The 19,941-nt window shown below is 38.3% G+C and overlaps 1 protein-coding gene across 1 annotated transcript in view; it reads right to left on the reverse strand.

Annotated features, from left to right (window-relative positions):
- The window catches only part of srbd1 (S1 RNA binding domain 1), a 64,825-nt gene that overhangs the window by 38,187 nt on the left and 6,697 nt on the right, over positions 1-19,941 (reverse strand). The window contains exons 9-13 of the mRNA XM_084736380.1: positions 13,620-13,723; positions 12,799-12,906; positions 12,469-12,626; positions 10,809-10,899; positions 9,990-10,097 (exon numbers count right to left, since the gene is read on the reverse strand). Of these exons, the coding sequence (XP_084592506.1) occupies positions 9,990-10,097; positions 10,809-10,899; positions 12,469-12,626; positions 12,799-12,906; positions 13,620-13,723 (569 nt within the window). The remainder of the gene's footprint in view (positions 1-9,989; positions 10,098-10,808; positions 10,900-12,468; positions 12,627-12,798; positions 12,907-13,619; positions 13,724-19,941) is intronic.

Consider the following 19,941-nt stretch of genomic DNA (forward strand, 5'->3'; position numbering starts at 1 on the left):
GAAGAAGTTAATTGAGATGAGGACCTGGCACTCCTGGTTCACTGAAGTGAATTTCATCGACTCATGACTCGCACATCACTACAATATCACCACTTTTGTAGGTCAAAGTGAGGAAGGAGCAGCACAACTGAGAGACATGCGAAGGAACAGATTTCACTAGGGAAAACTATAGATATTTATGCATCGACTCATCTCTTTCAGTAGCCCCTCCTTTTCCAATGCAACAAATCAGTAAGTATATTTTTATAGTTGCACACTAAAATATGTAGGTCCTCTGTAACATACATATCATGCCCTATAAATCAGATTTTATGTTTGCACATGTTAAACATTTCCAAACTTTTCTGGCTTCCTCTGCGCATCCTTTTGTGAGATATAACCTTTTCATTACCCATGGGTTAATTTTCCTCTTCTGAAATGAAGATACACCCCACAGCTAGACTAAGGCCTTTCCATGCCTCTAAATCCATCTGTCCCTCTGCTCCTCCCTCTATCCAACCTTCAAACCTTTGGCCCAAGAGCCTGGATCTTACTCAGTCATCACTGGTCCTGCCACTGTATGTTCATCACTCACTCAGCCTGGCCCTGGGAGCACGCCTGGACACAGGACATGACAGGGGATACACACGCCCGCACCCACACACAGTCATAAATACAGTCTACACCAGTGTCCTCCAGGTCCATCAGCTAGCCAGTAATAATGATCTCATCCCACCAGGAGTGAGCTGGAGGGCAAGACGGTCAAGGACTTATCGTAAGAACCACTGTGTGTTAGTGCAGATGTACACTGGTGGCTATTGTATGAATATGTTTCCTGCTGCAACTGCTTGTATTGCTCTTGGACAACTTTAAGTATGAACCAGTCAAGGAGAGAATGATGACTACTACTAGAGAGAGATGGCCTACTACTCTCATCGGCTACAGAGTACAACATCTGGCAAAGACATATTAGCTATGACTAGGAAACAAGTCCAAATAAACTGACAATGCAGAAGGTTGAACCGTAGCAAAAATGATCATATGGAAAAAAGAAGGTTCTTTAAGATGCAGCAAATTAAAGATGACAGCCTCAAATACCTTGTTTTGTTCAAAATCCAAAGACCAAAGGGGTAAAGAATCATTAAAATACAGTCACATTTAAGAAGTCTGAATCGGGAAATTTTCACTTTTTTTCTTACAAAATACTCAAACCAATTAATCAATTACCAAAATAATTGACAGCAATTTGAATAATAGTTGCAGCTCTAGATTACATGCATTGGAATTCATCTAGTAATTCATTCAAGGTAAACAGGAACTTCAGCCTTTGAGAGCCTCAAGCATATGTTTTTATGAAAAAGAGTAACAGAGTCGGTCATCGTATTGCCTTTAGGAGTGGCAAAGCAAGTGATAAAGAAATTGAATGTCATTTTTGTTTGCCTTTAGCTGTGGTCCGTGTGTGTGTGTGTGTGTGTGTGTGTGTGTGTGTGTGTGTGTGTGTGTGTCTGTGTGTATCATCACCATAGCCCAAAGATCTTCCTATCCTTACCCCACAAAGTCTTGTACTATCATTATATCAGACATCATTAACATCAGCTTGTCACTGTCAACCTATCATTCCTTATGTACATAGCCTCAAACACAAATATTAAAATATTAAAATCTAGTTTTGTTTATTCATAACATTGTGAGAAGCATATTGTTTAAGTTTTCTTGAACCATCTACAGTAGCCACCCACGTGCCTCAAACAAAAAACATTCAAATCAACAATAAAATGTGATGATAGAAACAATCTGGTTTCAATCACAGCATCGTTTTCTCATCTGCACAGCTTAGTCCAATTCAGCATGAGAAACAGCTTCAACCAAAAAATAAAAAAAATACATCATCATCTAATTTCCCAAAAAATGTGAAAAACATTTATCTTGTTCAGTGGGTAAGATGCTTTTTTCAGTTTTTCTTACTCACTGCAGTGCAGCTAGAAAAGGCAACTGTTCTCCTTCTCTCAGATGGATATGCAAACACTGAACAACAAGAGCAGGGTTGCTTACTAAAGCTGTCAGCTGTCAGCATCTTAAAAAGCAGTTTGTATAACTTGGAATAGATTAAAGATTAATGTGAAGCCAATAGAGATGCACTGATTCCAATTTTCTTGGCCGATTTTTTGGAGGGTCTGACCTGCCGATTCCGATTTTCAGTCTTTCTAAGAACTATAATCGACAACATTCACAAACATGTTCTTATGATCACCTGTAACAGTTTTGTAAGACAGGCTTCCTTATGGCTAACCCAATTGGATTGTGAAACATAATGTGCATGAGTTTACATTCTAAACTAGGTTACTACATGAGTTTTGGTGAGGATCTCTGAGCGGGAGTTACTGCAGATGGATACAATCCAAGCAGCATCCCCTGGCTTAAAAGCTTTAAATTTAGATGCATCGATAATCTTTTTATAATCACATCACAGCCCCCTGAATCAGAATCGAATCATGAGGTGCCACAAGATTCCCACCCCTTGTGCTGCCACAATTTGTAAAATCTTCTCAAAAGTACAGGAGTTACATTCTGAGTGTCGATAGATCAGGACATACGGTGGTGTGTGTGTGTGTGTGTGTGTGTATGTGTGTGTGTGTGTGTGTGTGTGTGTGTGTGTGTGTGTGTGTGTCTGTGTGTGTGTCTGTGTGTGTGCCTTCCCCACCAATCAGCTCCTCTCACAAAAATCTAGAAACACCAGCTGATGAGGGTGACACAGACCACTGCGAGTCACACTGCAAACCACACATACACACACACACTCCCACGCAGACATCTGTCTGGCCAGTGCTGAGCACTCTTATGAGTTTTGACAAAGCCTGCATGCTCTACCAGTCAGTGCTAAAGCACAATGACAGACAAGGTCATGCTGCACTGGTCTGTCAAGGAGCCAGAAAGAAACACACACACACAACAGTGGGCCATGTGGTAGCCATGAGCCGGTGTTAATGACAATAATCAGGCAGCAAATAACCAGAGGACATATTTGTACACAATTAACACACATGCAGGTTCCATATCCAAACAGGTTTAAGCCACCTACAACCTAGAAAATAATTTACTTTTTTTTCCCCCGACACTAATTTTTCACAAACTAACGTCCAGCAGGAGGTCTTTAAATTATTGGGACACAGTTGTGTGACAAATCACCTCATGTGCATTCAGTGGGGGCCATCACAGGCACAGACAAACCTTGTCAGCTAAATAATACCTCATGCTGTATAATGTCCTGCAGGATGCTGGTCATTCACAGTGGCATTGTTCAAGCTTAATCATGTATGGTCACTTTGTTGTAAATCTAATGGGGGATGAAGAGTCGAATCTGGTGATTTATTCCTCACTTAGCAAAGACAACAGTGAAGGGAGATAACAGACTATTACATCTGATCCAGTTGAAAAGCTGTCTGTCACACTTTATGCTATGGTGACACTGGTTTTACTCAAACATATAAACGTAAAAATCTATGTCTTGTGTGTCACATAAAATGTTTTGATTATATTACCTTCTATTACAGTACATTTGTTTGATTGTCCCTCACATTCAATACTAGGTGTATAATGAAATTGCAAGTTTTTTTGTATTTTTAATTAGTTCTTCTCTGATATTAAATATTCCATGTAATTTGAGAAGAACATTTAAACAGAGCTAACTCAATTAACGGGTCATGGCAGCCACGTTCACTAAATATAATTCTAAAAAAAAAAAATCACACTAATAACATTTTAGGGAAAATAATGACTGAACCTGAGCCTGTGATGTTATGATCAATATATTAAAATCCAAGATAAGCACCCACATCCTAGGCTATTTCCACAGTGGATCATTTAACTCTGTTAATTAAAAAGGCTTGGTACATCCACAATGATAGAAGTAACCTGCCAAAATATTCATGAGGTCATATGCTTGTTATTAAAGAGAAACACTAATGTGAGCTATAACTTTAGACTGAGATAACACTTACAGTAAACTGATAAGCATGCTGACCCCTAAAACTTTTTACTGCCAAAAGAATGTGGTTAATTAGAACTGAATTAATAATATATCCAATAAAATATCCAAACTCTGGCAATTCAAGAAAAATATTTAGTGATACATCCACCTAAGTCTCGGTGCAAAACATCAATCATTAAGTTAAAGAATGGTTCTCTAGTTAAGGTGCTAAAGCAAGAAATAAATTACCCTGGAAATACTAGTTTGACAAAATACTCTTGAGGGTTGGTGCATTTACTGGATTCTTCTGAAGCTTTCAATGGCATCTCACAGTCTTTATCAGCAGATGGAGCAGATGATGACTGTGAGATGCAGCTGAAAGCTTTGGAAAAGCTTTAAATTAGCTGTAAATTAGTGGGGGTGATAGGAAAAAAACTGATAAAAGAGTATTGTGATATTTTGTGTGGCAGTATTGGATGAACACTTTCTTTTATTATAAAAATTACCAATGTTGTTGCAAATGTGAATTAAACATTTTGGTACTAGAATAACAAAATCAGAGTTTTTTTCTGGTGAGGTCAAGGTCAGCAGAATTGGCATTTCTTTTATGTAATTGTTTGTCAGTCTGTCTGCTTGAATATCCCATTTTGTTGCAATAAAATGATGTGAAGTGAGACGAAGAGACTGAAAAAAATTTCTTACAGGGTAACACAGATGTTGACAGTTTCCTTCATGGAAATTGAAAAAAACATAATAAAGTAGTGGTGAAACAATTAATCTATATATTGATTAGTCGATCAACAGAAAAGCAATTGTCAATAATTTTAATCACTGAAACTTCTCAAATGCGAGGGTCTGCTACTTGTTTTTGTTTAACGATTTTCTGACATTTTGAGGAGTTAATGATTTATCCAAAAAGTGCAACAGAGTAATTAATGACGAAAAAAGATTACTTGTAGCCCTACTGTAACTACATATTTAATGTCTAACAATGTCTCTGTTCTGTTACCGGAAAAAAAAAAAGAAATCTGAACATATATTGCATTTATGCAGGCATGGACAGAGAATTATTCAGCTGGACACACACTGGGCGGCCATCGCTACACATTCACACCCATCGCTCCACCTAAGTGACGCTGCTCAGACATACACACAAGGCTACACAACTGTGTGCCCTTGTTTGGCCGTCTTTAGAAAAGGCCACACTCCTTACAAATTATGGAAGAGGTGACTCAGTGAGTACGATGAGTCTACTCAAACAGGACTGAGGCGCTGAAAACTGCACACACACACAGAAAAAATACAAGTAAGGAAGTCCCGCAGGCTGCCATTTCTGGCTGTCATTCCAGCTGAGCACTGAGGCAGAAGGACAGAGAGAGAGAGAGGCAGGCGAGTGGAGAAGAAAGGGTGGAGAAGGGTGGGGGTGGTGGCACAATGAAGGCTCACGGGGAGACAGGAAGCAGATGGTGCAAATGAGGCTGAGGTCTTTAATGAACTACTGCTCTGTCCAGGCTGAGAGGAGAGGAGAGGAGAGGAGAGGAGAGGAGAGGAGAGGAGAGGAGAGGAGAGGAGAGGAGAGGAGAGGAGAGGAGAGGAGATCAGGTCGCAATCACATCAGTTAACACAAATTCAACCAATCCCTGTGAATTCTGCATAATCTTTCAATTCTGTCCAATCACCACAACTTTTCCACAAATTTGACCAATCATTGTAGCTTCCCACACATTCCACCAACCATAGCATTCCCCCGTGCAAACATCATGCATGTACATCTCAATGAACTGACTGAAAGTTTTGTTTTGTATTATCTTTATTTATTTTTATTTTGTCACGGGCACTGAAAACAACAGAAAGTTTGTCATTGTTGTTGCCATTTATCAAAGCTGCATGTACCCCCCAGGTAAAATCTTTGTTATCCTAGGCCTTTTTGTTAAGTTTACTTTTAACACTCAGAACAGACTGAGGTTTTATTCTCTCTGGAATAAATTGCCTTTAATTTTTAATGAATTATACAAAGAACAAAAGAACACTTGACATATCTATTTGATGAGACAGGTGCTTAGGATAGGGGCGAGTGAACCAAAAAGTTGCAAAAAGGTCTCTGTTGCTGCTGTTCTTAACTTACAAAGTCAATCTATCCCTACAGGTTGATTTAAAAATATATCCTTCAATATTTGGGAATGTAATATTTATAAACTTTTTTTTTAATTTTGTTACACATTTACAACTGTTACAACACAGAGTGTTTATTTTTCAAACTCTGTTTTGGAAATTGTAGTGTGTTTAATAGCTAGTTAGTATTTCTGTCTTCTTTGCATGTGGACAATGTGATTGGCTGCAGACTAACAACCACTCCCTGCTTACGGCTTCTCCTTGACATAAACTCTTTTCCTGATGGTCTAGTACCACAACATCACAAATAAATGTTATATTGCGAGTTAGACGGTGGGTGGTGTCCTTTTTGCAATAAATTATATGCAAAAAATGTTTGCAACTTTTCTTTACAATTTTCACTTGCTCCCACAATATCATTGTAAAAAAAAGCCTATAATCACTGCAACATACATAACAATTTTCTAGAGAAGCTGCCGTGAATTCAGGCATTTTAGGCTGCAATAATTCCAAAAATCCCACAAAACACAAAAGGGACTGGTACTGTTCCTCAAACACTACTTCTGTAAAAAAAAAAAAATGTTCAACACTGGCAGTGTCACATTTTAATGACTGATCCCACCTAACAAGCTAATGATGTTAAAAACTCCAGTCTGGTCAAATATCACAACGAAGACAAAATACAACCTCTCTTGCTCCCACTTTCTTTTTCACACACACACATTTTTATGGATACTTGCTTACGAGCCAGAATACGTTTCCAAGAGTACAGCTGCTTTCAGTAGCTCAGGATGACAAAAAGAGAGCAGAAAAACAAAGGAAGCCAAAGAAACACGGTTGGTAGGTAGCAATGGAAATGGTCAGTGAAACAGACAGGACACCATTCAGCTCAGTAATAGTGTGTCTGTGCAGTGTAAGGTCACTGTATGTGCCGGTGGTTTTCCAATGCCATGACTAAGCCAGCAGCCTACGCATGGGCTGCCTCAAAGACTTTCTACACCTGTCGATCAAAAATTGTTTGAACCTACTTGTGCATAAGGTCAGCCGACAAATGCTCACACGTATAAAAACGCACAAAGTCACAAAGTATAGCAGAAACTGGGTCAATTAATTAAACTGGTGACATTCACAGCAAGCACTGTGGCCCCTCGCTGTTCCTGATGCTACATAACTATTCTCCGTCATTGCCATCATCCTTGTTGCCGTGGTAATGAGGTTTCCCTAATGGCAGGTCAGGGTCAGCTGTGGGTCAGTCAGCAGGGGAGTAAGACCCTCATAGTTAGCAACAACCGTCACTCCTTGAGGCCAGTCATCTTTCCCTGCCCTCCCATCATCATCTATCAAGGGATATTTTGGTCAAAATGAGCACATTAAAAACCAACATTCACTTAGATATCTTTAAAAAGTCTTAAATAAAAAAATAAACACACATCGCTAATTTAGCAGCAGAGCAAACGTGCCAGTGGGATGATTTTCAAAAAATACCTGATTGTGATCATTTTGAGTGATAGTGCAAGTGCTATATGTTTTGCCATATTAAAGGGAATAGTAAATTGTACATTGTATTATGTATTTTCATTAAATAGCATTATTATGGTGTGATTTTTGAGGGGAGTGAAGAAAGTGTGAATCGGAAGTGGAGAGTGAAACAGTGTGTTGATGCCTACACAATTGCTCTTTAAGGAAAAAAACAGGCATTTTATATTTAATTAGCTTTAAATGATTAACCAATTACTAATCAAACATTAATGTAGGAAAGAAATGATTAAGCAAGGTGTCCTTAATGTCAAATAAATAATTTTCACTAGAACACTGATTATACTTGTATTTTAGATATGTGAGCTTTACGGACTTACAGCAGAGCTGAAATTTTATTTGTGCTGAGAAATTTGAGGTTAACCCCACCCAGATATCACATATATCCCACAGTGTGAGTAATACTATGTGCAAAGAGGGCCCATACCCCAGAGTCTTATATTTCAAAGACATATGTTGGGGAAAACCATACATCAGAGGTAAGACTGAGACCAGCATATAGACTTTGCAGGGAATTTCAAAAGCACACTTATTTAATCAAGCTTCTATGAAGGAAATGTCTGAAGAGGACAGATGATGGAAACTAAGACAGGGGCGAGAAAGGTGGTAGAAAACGGAGAAGGGAAGTGAAGATTTGAGTGTCTGCATTTTAATGCAGACACCCAGATTTAACATCCATGTTTCTGAGCCTACATCAGCCACGGTCCAAAGAAACCAAAGTGAGGCATAAGATATCACCTCGATAACAACAACCATACTTCTACTGCTAACGTCAAAATAACATCTCTCTGCTCTCCCAGAGTTCATGCACTTGCAAAAGCCTTTATTCTACAAACCATATTAAGGCAAAGCCAGACCATTTACACATGTGTTATGTGCTGTGAAAATACAGTTAATCATATCAGGTGATATAGGACATTCAGCCAGCACCACATCAAACACAAGTCCAACATTCTTATGTGTTGTGAAAAGCACGAATGCCATTAGCTCCAGTAAAAGAATGAACAAGGGAGACATTATATCAAGATGTGAAATTTTGCTGCTCTGGACGTGCTCAAGTCTGCTCAAAAGGAAAAAAATGCCTGTCATGAAAATAATCAAGTGGAAGTTAACTTAATAAACGCCCTCACTTTGACTGTTTCTGTTCTTGCAAATAGACAGAAAATGGAACTTTAGCGGAAAAAATGTGGACTATTACACCAGAGCTATGACCTCTGAAGTGTGCATGTGTGTATGAACTCAAAGATACTGCAAAAGCATACACACACATTCACGCACAGCTCAGAATCATTCTAGGCTTTAGTCCCAACGCTAACCTCAAGTCAACAAACACACATGGAACTCAGCAGAGGGAGAAAGAGACGGAGCAGGGAGAGGCCAGTGGTTATTATGCTTGGACCGAGGTTCTGTGCTGTTGTACTCTGGACTGGGCCTAGTTACAGACACAATGTGCACCACAAAACGTCTCTTTAATTGGACCAAAGTGAAACAAAGTCCAGATGGCTTTAATAGACAATATTCGCTTGAGGGACACATTCCAATTTGTCTTTCTCTTCATCTGTGTCCCGCTCTCTCGCTCCCACACATTTTTCTCCTGTCCTTTACTCTTTCACATCACTAACCTCTTTTATTCAGCCTGCCCTTTGCTCTCCACACACACTTGACTTTCTTTATTATAATACAGAGAGCGTAATTTCTTATTCATCATTATCATTCCTGACCTCATTGACATCCCACCATCTCCCTCATCCTTACATACCTCTCTCACACTCTTTTATTAAGGCACACTGAACCTTGGCATTGAGTCTTTACAAATGACAACCAAGAATATTTAACTGAACATTTATTATTAATCGTTATGAATACTTAAGTCTTGAAATGTGCTTGAGAACATGAAAGTATGAGAAATATGAAATCGAAAATGAATATTTTACTAAAACATGCAAAATGCACTGTGGATTATTAATTTATTTCAACACCTAATAAAAATAATGTGTGAATCAAGTGGAGCCTCTGGACAGTAGGGTCCATCCACCCATCCATCTTCTCTACCCACTTATTTCTATTCAGTTAGAACATAGAAATAAGGGTTCCAGGGGGTTCTAGCTGAAGAGCTGAGGTTTTAACCAGACCATTTGTTTCTGAAGAACCTATTTTCGAAGAAAGGGTTCATCAAGGGTTCTTTGTACCATAATATAAAAGAGTTCTTGGTAGAAAACCTCTGGGTGGGTTCTAGTTGAAACACTTGGAAGGTAGGCATAAACCTCTATGCTGGGTTCTTGGTAGAGTGGAACCTCTATAAAAGGTTCTACCAGGAAACAAAAAGAGTTCATTATGGCTCTTGATGGTCCCTTCAATTCTAAGAGTGTAGCATGTACTGGATTAAAGACCTTACCAGTAGGATACATCCAGGGGGTGAAAACAGCGCTTAGAGATGAGGTCAGCGAAGAAGGACTCAGTCTCACGACAGGCTGTCCCGTTGCCAATGACAACCCTGGTACAGCTAGTATGGACAAGAAGAACAGCAATAAGGATTAAGAAAGCAACCATAAAAGTTTAAAAATCTGGTTGGGTACACAAATCACTTTGCTTGATTACAATTCAGTGATACACGAACTGCAAAATTAATTTTTCTGTCCACTGGCCAAATGGCTAGCAAATGTTCAAATTTGACCAGCCACTCTGGTGGCTGGCACTAATTCTGTCCTCTGGCGGTTATACATAAGAAAAAAGCTTATTATAGTTGATTAAAACTAAACTAGATGTGAAAAAACATTTTAGTTTTAGCTAACAAAACTAAAATGAAATAGGAATATACAGGAAATATCTTCACTTGTAGTGTTTCAAATTTGTAAGCAGCAATGGCCTATATATATGTTGTATTTGTATTGTCCTAGTTATTCTGAACTTCTTATATTTTACCCAGACAAATACCCCCCTATTTTAATTAAAAACTAAAACCGAAACAAATACAAACTAAACTGAAACTGAACATTTTTAAACAATGAAAACTACACCAAAATGAGCAAACCCATTCAAAAGATACAAAACCATAATAACTCTGGTCAAACAAGATGATTTTTTTTCACTGAGATGTTACCACTGCTACATAAATGCAGACAGGACACAAACACCAACCATTAATACTACATTTTCTGGGACTGTATTTAACTCTGAGCTGAAATAGTGACTGTTCAGACACAAGCAGCAGTACCTGTGTTTGAGCATGAGGTGGCGTAGTTTCTCTGCTTCTCTTTGCTGGCCTGAATTATGCAGGTACACAACATCAGTATGGAGAATCTGACCTGAGAGCAGAGAGATGAAGACAGAATGATAGAGAAAATACAGTGTTGCTCAGAAAGTATTACAATGGCAACAGGGAGCTTAACAGACTAAACTGTATGCAAATAACTAATGTCTTATCACTGTATGGTGTATAAAGAGGCAGCGATGCCCTAAACACAAAAGCATGCTCACAACACACAACACATCATCCACCTATAACAGTCATGTCATACCAAATGGCATGCACACAAGCCTTGATAGTAAAGACATGTCTGGTGCAGAGGTTGCATTAACAGAATATTTTTCATCATTGACTAATTTTTTTTTAACAATGATGGAAAAATCTGGAGGCAGTCATTTTGACAAATTAAAACACTGAGGGTGATCTATCATAACAACTGGTTGTGTCAGTTGAAGCGAGGAAGAGATCACCTTAAGCCAAATAAATGATAGAAACATCTTTAGCCAAGCAATCACAAACTCTCTACAGGGACATCATATATTTTGAGTGAAAAGGTTGAAAAAAATCCGCAAAGGGCAGGAGAAGATCAAACAAACTATGCATATGTCCCAAGATCTGGAAGGAAAGAGTGAGAGAGAAGCTGAAACCTGCCTGTGCACAGCACAACAGGAGAGGGAAAGACTCCACTCTTGGAAGCAGAGCTGTGAACTGCATTGCTCGGAGCAGTGGGCATGGGAATGAATTACATTTTAATATATTTGATCATAATTCTTGCCTTTTTCCCTGATGGTCTGAATAGGTCACTAAATTTGTCACCAGTCACTTTGTAGAAATAAAGACACAAGGGTCAGTGGAGGATGAAGGCTAAAATTATGTATATCAGTGCTTTATGTTGCTACCACACTTCTGTTGACAAGAAATGAGGCTGCATTTTCAGCATCTGTTCACCTTTTCTTTCCATGCCATTCTAAATGTATGTTTACATTTGCTCTGTAAACAATGTTTCATTATCAGTAAAAAAATATGTTCAAATAACAGGTAAAAAGAAATTATGACGGAATTTTTAAGACCATGTCGGTTAAAATGACGGACATACAACCTGTCTAACATAACTTCTGGTTAATGGTGCCTGGTTACATGGCAGGATCTCAGTCTGAATATCTGGCTTCATTACTGCTTAATCAAATAATTCATGAACATAATTAAGAGATGTCTGACTTCAGTATTTCTATACTAGGTCTGAATCTTCTGCAGCATAATGAATAAATCATTTGTGTGGTTTTGACATAAGAATAGGGAGAGAAAGACAGAGAGAGTATTTCACAATATTCCTACTGAACATATTGGCACAGGATAAACCTGTGTTTGTTGTTAATCTCAGTGGATCAACACACATCATACAACCTGAGGCTGCAGCCCAGACACAGCTGCTGTCCCAAGACTTTGGTGCCTATGGCTTGCAAATAAAGTGTAATAAAGAAGATAGGATCTCGTTGATAAGTATGGTATTATAACAAGTATAGCTCAAAGTCTTCTGGACGCAAAAGTATGTGTTACATGAAATAACATAAATGAAACTGAATGCTGACTGCATACACATCCAGTCCAGTACACTGTAGTCACTTACTAGTGGGGGAGAGAATTGCCAGTTTACAGCCATGTCTAAAGCCAGGGTCCACCCCCATGATGACACAGCCTCTAACTGGGCACACCAACAAGCGCTGCCGGAGGTTCCGCACAAACATGGCGATTGACTCCTTCTCTGCAGCATTTGTCAGCTTAGTCCTAAAGAGAAGGAATGCAAGAGAGACAGAAAAAGATGAGGAAAGAAGGAAAGATGGGTGAATGAATTATTATCAAAGGGAGAAAAAAAATCCTGAGAGCAGGCGCGCACACGCATACTCACACACACACACACACACACACACACACACACTAAGAGTCGCACTTAAAATACCTGTAACTCCTGGTGAGGAAAGGCAGAATAAGCCTTTTATATGAGTCCTCTACTGCATTCCTGAGGATGGCATGAAGCTCTTCTCTTGCAAACGTCCTTGGCCGCCACCTGCATCAACATGGCAGATAAAAAAAGATGTTTTTTAAGGGTCATTTCAACTGATAAATATAATCAACTGTATATAAGTAAATGTAACTTCCCCTGGACTACAAAGTCACCCCTTCCTTCTCAGGGGAAAATATTCCATCATCCCACCCTGCACATGAAACACCCCAAATTTGTTGTTTTATTATATTTTCATCCAATCAAGATGTTTCATTGCACATTTGGTGTTATATTAACAGACCTTTCCTTTCAAACAAATGAGACAGCCTCATGAGTTAAAAATAAAGTGCAATTTCATGTCTTTAACCTTTATCTTTACAAGGTAAGTTGACTAAGTACATGTGTCAAAATGGCAAAGCCTTGCTTTATTTTCACACATTTCTTTTGTACTCCACTTTCTAAAAGTAAACCTTTTAATATGTTAATGAATTTCTCTCTAATCTAACACAAATAACAAAGTACGGTTGAAACTAAAATTCTTTGAGTTTGTACTCAACTCATCTATTTGTCAAGGTTAAGTTTTCTTCAAAGAAACCTTGGCCAATGAATGTTTTGTATGAAAGTGAAGAGCTGTCTTACTTGCCTTGAAAGCAATTTAATATTCACTATTTCTGCACCAATCACATTCCGACTGACTGTAAATCCTTTAAAATCAAATATGTAGTGTGTGTGTGTGTGTGTGTATAAGGTTACTTGTGCATGATTGTGCTTCTGACCTGTTATTGATGCACCACCTGGTTAAGTCACTCTTGACCCTGTCGGGAATGCTCAACTTCACTGTCAAAATCTTCAGACTCTCCCCTCGGTTAATAGCCAGTGTCTGTTTGCACACAACACAAAAAATATACATGGTCCCCGGTTTAATGCAAGACAATGAACTATATAAACAGTGCACACAGGAGTACATGAACACGGGGGATTAATTTGTTTATTTAAAGGATTCCCATTAGCTGATGCGGTGGCAATCAGCAGGTCTTCCTGGGGTCCTCAACTGACGTACAACACATAACACACTGCATGAAGAACATTAATTAAATTAATATAAGGACTGGGCAATATTGCTAAAAATGTATTCACAATAAAGTGTTTGATATCAATAATTACTGAGAATTTTGACTGTCCTATTTTCAGACCTGGAGAAAAAAGGATGAAGTTAACCAGTTAACATTAAAACGAGAAAAAAACGTGTAGTTTGAATGGTATTATTTAATACTTAATTAATCAATAATCAATTGTTAGCATTTCAACTATTGCTTAAGGAAAATGCACAAAAATGCACTAAAAAGTATCAACATTTTGAAAAGCAGCAGTCCAAATTGTAGAGTATTCAGTAGTTGTTGGTGGTGCTAATTATCAATCAAGTGATTTTTATATCTTTATATCTAGGCTTACATTGGTAGAGTGACATGTTAGCTTATGCAATTGTAAAACAGAGATCTATTTCATTTCTTTACTGCAAAATGCTGAAGTTGTGTTGCCAAAATCTAAGCTGAATATAAACAACAAAGCTCTTGGTCATTTACAAAACCACAAGTGTAAAAATTTAAATTTAAAATCTACACTTGACAGGACACTAGAACTGTAGAAGAAAAAGAAGCAAATATTCTTAATTAAACCTGTCATTTGTACACTTGAGGCTTAGTTGGGGTTAGACACGATTACTGTAGACACAGCACATATGTAAACACATAGACCCAAACCTCTTCACAAAAGCACAAAAACAAAATCTTTTCACTCTCCACACACATGCGTGTAAAAAGTGATGAGCCTAGGAGTATATCCTGTGGCCAGGCCTGTTGTCTTGTGTGCTGGTCCCCCCTCAGAGGAACTGTTACATGCTGTTAAGCAAACAGTAGTAAGTGTCTGACCTTTTCAGTGGGGAACCTTTAGCCCGCCACAGAACAGGGCCAAGAAACAAGATGTCAATCTGGAAACCAAGCGGAAGAAGTGAGCTGACAAATGCCACCACTACGCCACCATCAGCATTGAGACCGCAAGGCTTACCCCCACCCACATCCACACACGTGGTGGTGCCACAACCATTACCACTCAGGAGCACCCTCAGATGTGCTGCACTCATATGTACACACACACACAAATAAAACTATAAAACACAGCTAATGGCATAGCAGAGGCGAGAATTAAAGCAGTGAGCTTCTTTGAATTATGATTAAAAGTTAGATTTCTCCTCCGTTGGCATGTTTTTGCCATGGGCAGCCACACCGACTGTGATGAGATTTCTCAAACAATCTTCATCAAAGCTCTGAAGTTACATGCTGTCTGTCGCAGGGAAGAAGCAAAACACTTCTTCCTGAATTTTCGCAAAGCCCGTAAGTGAAATTAAAGTAGTAAATACAAAACTTCTCCGCTAGATGTGTGTTCTCAGGATTCTGAGTTCAATTCTGAGATCATTTTGTGTCATGAAGAATGACATAGTCTTCACATGATGGTGATGCATCACAGGCTGATTCCTACACTTTGTAGCACACTGTCTTCTTACTGAATGTGGGGATGAACAAGCATTTATATACTATTAAATCAATCTTTCATCAATTTAAAATAAGAAATTATTGATAAAACAATGCTGTGTGTTCTTAGGAAATAAAGAAAAATGACACTAGTTAGAAGTTTCAGTCCAAAAAAATTACCTATTGCTACACACAACATTTTAAGTAAAGACTGAAAGACAATAGAAGCCACACAGAAAAATGTGACTGAAAAATGTGATGATGCATAGAAAACACAGTTTAAATCATCTTTGTTCTTCTTAAAAAATAATTTATGCAGATTCTCTTGCCAAAGTCCATGCTACCATTTGTTGCCTGAAAGATAAAAACACATTTTGGCTTTACAGATAAACACTGCTGCAAATCCATTAACCCTAACCCAAACTTTTGTTTCTTCGACTCCAGTAATTTACCTACCTAACATCTCAGAATGAATCTTCTATTTTGCCTGATTGTTAAACCCCAACTGTGGTGAATGCAACTATGCCCCACCAGAATTCAAAACATTTGGCCGTCTCCAACAGTTGTGCACTCAGTGTCCTTGCTCTGTTTTCCTCTGTAGCTGGCCACTGCCCTTCCTGATGATAAATGTGTCTATCTGTGCATCTCTCAATTTCTGCCTGGGTTGGGTCACTGGTGGGAGACAGAGGGTGATCTGAGAGGAAGGGTGATGTGAGACAGAGTGAGAAGCATGTGTTTGTGTGTTAGATGGGCCACGAGTGACATGCAGCCAAGTACTGGCCAAACTCTGACAAGACCAGACAGAATGTCTTTCCTCGATGCCCCCTCATCTTTCCAACAGCCCCCAAGGGAGGGCAGTCCGCCAACGACTGTCCTCTCTCTATCTGTCTCCATCTCTGTCTCACCCTTTCTTTAGAGGAATACTATCATCAACACATCTATCCACCCGACAGATCAAGGATAAACAAACACACACACAGATTCACAGCAGACTTGTATACTTTTTGACCTGACTGACACACATGTATAAGAGCGGTACATGTGCTTGTATAGAAATGGTTGAACAAAGCTGCCGGCAGATTTCCTTATATTCCTAAAATGACAGTTAAGGCTTAGCTGTGTCTCAAAGCTCCTATTCCTAATATTACGACAAAAATATTTATTTACAAAATGCTTCATAGTTCGACAAATATTTTATTCAAATCTTCCTCCTGCCAGTTTTAATGCATGTCAAATATGTTTCTAATTTATTTCTCTTGTTGTTCTTTCATATTGATAATTAAAATTCCTAAAAATCCTAGGCTTCATCAAATTATTTCAAGAAACATACATGAGGGGTTCCTCAGTATATTTTCTACCTTATAAGGGGTCCTTGGCTGACAAAAAACTGAGTACATCTGCTTTAGATAGTCCAATTACAGATAAATATTTTCTAAAGATCAATTAAGACTAGTCACCATAAGAGATCACAGACCAGCATGGTTCACTGATCTTTTACACAAACATACTGGCTGCTCAAGAAGAACTCCATTCTCCTTCTATCCATTTTACATTCTCTCATTCTGTCCAAAAACAAACACAAGATGACACAGTGTCTTAAGACTGTTAATGGGGAAAAAAATTCAGATCAAAATGAAACGGAAACAACTGAAAATCATTTCAATTGGCACTACTTTAATAGTTTAACATCTGGATTTAACAAATATTGTATCATTTATTTTATAACTTCAGTGGTCATTGAAATAATATAACAAAAATATAACTACTCTGTATTAGAGCCTGACAGATATCTTAGTCAAACCAATATTAGTGACACAATATTGGCCTATTATAGCCATATCTGTCCATATAGTGATTGGCATATATGTTGTCCAATGTGCATCTGTATGAAAACAGAACATAGTGCAGAATGTTTTTATTTGTTAGCTCAACAGGCAGCATTTTCTGTATATCTGATCCTTTTTCTTCATGCATATATTTTGCTCCAAAGATCCAGTGTCAGACAGGCCTCTGACTGTATGTTGTTGGAAATTCTTTGGATAATTTACCATGTCTTACATTATTGATGAAATAAAGTTTGCATTGCAGCAGTGTACCACAAGAAGTAATACCAAGTTATCACATCCTTTGAGGACTTCTACAGCCAACACAAACACACACACACACAAACACACAGTGTTTGTATGTGTGACAGTGTAAATAAACTCGTTTTTTTCCACCTATCCATCAAAAAGGAGTGTTTAATTGATGAAACAGTTCCATTTACCAAAGCTCCTCTGCAGGCAAGCCCCAAACTGGAACACTAAAGTACCATTTGATCACAACGCAAATCGCATTAAAAATACCCCACTGCACAGTCAATAAATCTGCCCTGGCATACTCAAAGAGCGTACCGGCTGCTAATAGCTATAAGGTAAATGCGTACCCTTCGAAGAAGGCCTCAAATCAAATCTGACGGAATTAAATCTGAGCTAAGCATCTCCACTGGATATGTCAAATGGTTTTATGCTTTAAGACATGCTGAATACCAGAGCTTTCAATACATTAACTTTAGTGATAACATAATTCTATAAAGACATACATTGATGAACTTTTTACATTCCATAAATCTCCCATAATAAAAAAAGCACATTTTGAGGGCTGAAATTATTAGTTAAATTATAAATTACTCAAACTATCATTTAGTTAAATATAATATAACTATAATAACCTCTAATAAGCATATCTGTCTGGGTCAAATTGATCAATATAAGCGAATGATTATTATAACCAAATCTTTTTGTTTTTCTTTATTTCTCACGCAGAATACCATACTGAATTTTATTGGCTATTTCAAAATACAGTAGAGCTATTTCCAGCGCTTTTCAAATGTGGACAAATTAAATTACTGTACTGTAGAATTCAAATAATAATACAGTAATACCAGTAATATTATGTTACAGTGGCAGTGTATTACAAAAAAAATAGTTTACTGCAGTTTCACTGCTGCATCTCGTTTGCTCGTTTTTGGCATATGTCATAAGCTTCAAGGAGACTGCATTTTCCATTACAGAAATGCCTCTTCCGCCATGATTTCAATGTGCACACAGCTACAGCAGCCTCAGGTAGGCAGCCTGAAACCCAAAGGTTACCATGATGCACAATATCAGGGGTTAAAAAAAAAAAAAAAAAAAAAAAAAAAAAAAAAAAGTTAAAAAAAATATAATTTCTAGTGTTTTCGAAATTTGAAAAAGAAAAAAGTAATGTTTTTCGATGTATGAAGAGACCCAAAATGACCACTGCAGGCAGACCACTTGATTACTATAAAAGTATTTTTGAAATAGCATTTGTATAGGAATCATTTGTCACAAGCTATTGATCCACATAAGCAGTTGATCACTGTAACCATACTATAAACAGTTTCCACACTGATTGATTAAGTCATTTTACAAGCAAAGATTCCAATCACCCCAGATTCTAGTCTCTAAATTGTGAGACTTCTCAGCTTTTTGCTGTCTTTTGTGATTGTAAAATTTATGTTTTGTGGTTTTGGATGGTTGGTTGGACAAAATAAGCAAACCGACGATATTTTATGCAACATTTTATAGATCAAACAATTAATCAATTAATTGAAAAATACCTGACAGATTCATTTAAATTGAAAATTATCATTAGTGGCAGCCCCAAAGTGTATTTGAAATGGACAATGAACACTAAACATTCATGTTTCATCCTTCTTTAGTCTTACTACTGTCTTTACGTAACATATTCAACTTTTATTTCCTTGATCATTCAAAGATGCATCCCTTTTACTAAAGTGCAAATATTAAAGATGTAATGTTTTTTCTACTTATTTCTGTCTGCCTCCACAGGGTTTTATTTCCCATCTAGAGGTGAACTGACATGTTCACTGGACCAACTCTAACATTTTTCTATCACTCCCCTCCTACAATGCCCCGTCCCTTTCCTTTAACAAACCACCAGAGCTGGGGCTTAATAAAATGTGCTAAAGCAATAGGGCAAGTGTGTGCTCACACACATGCCTCCTGTCAAAACACATCTCCCACCTGCTCCCCCTTCCCGACAACTTGACGGCTAGAAAAGGTTCATTTTAGCCGGAATCCGACAGCTAGCAGGGTCACAGCAGCCTGTGGATTAACGCTCCATGACAAAGGCGAGTCATCAAATTAAAGGCCTCTCAATACACTGGAGAGGAGAGGGGAAAAGGGGAGGTGTGGAGTGGATTGAAGGGCTGAGGTTTAGTCAGAAAAAGAGGGAGGGAGGGAGACAGATCAGAGCGGAGCAAGAGAGATAAGTGACGGACGCACCTCAACGTCGCTCATCTGTTCGTTCTCTCCCTCCCTTTACCACCCCCACTCCCGTCTCCCCTTCCTTCCGTTCGCCTGTGGGCCCAGCAGCAGTAGCTGTCACTACAGGAGAGCGCCTGTCAATCAAAGCTTCCTAATCCAATGGCATGTCGGCAGGGGACATGTCACATATGTTAAGAGGAGAGAATGAGGGGACTTGCAGGGTGTGCTTGTGTGTGAGCAAGTGTGTGCACATGCATGTATGTGTATGTGATTGTATGACT

The sequence above is a fragment of the Lutjanus erythropterus genome, chromosome 14 (genome assembly GCF_056507025.1).
Source record: "Lutjanus erythropterus isolate fLutEry1 chromosome 14, fLutEry1.hap2, whole genome shotgun sequence".
Classification (NCBI taxonomy): Eukaryota; Metazoa; Chordata; class Actinopteri; order Lutjaniformes; family Lutjanidae; genus Lutjanus; species Lutjanus erythropterus.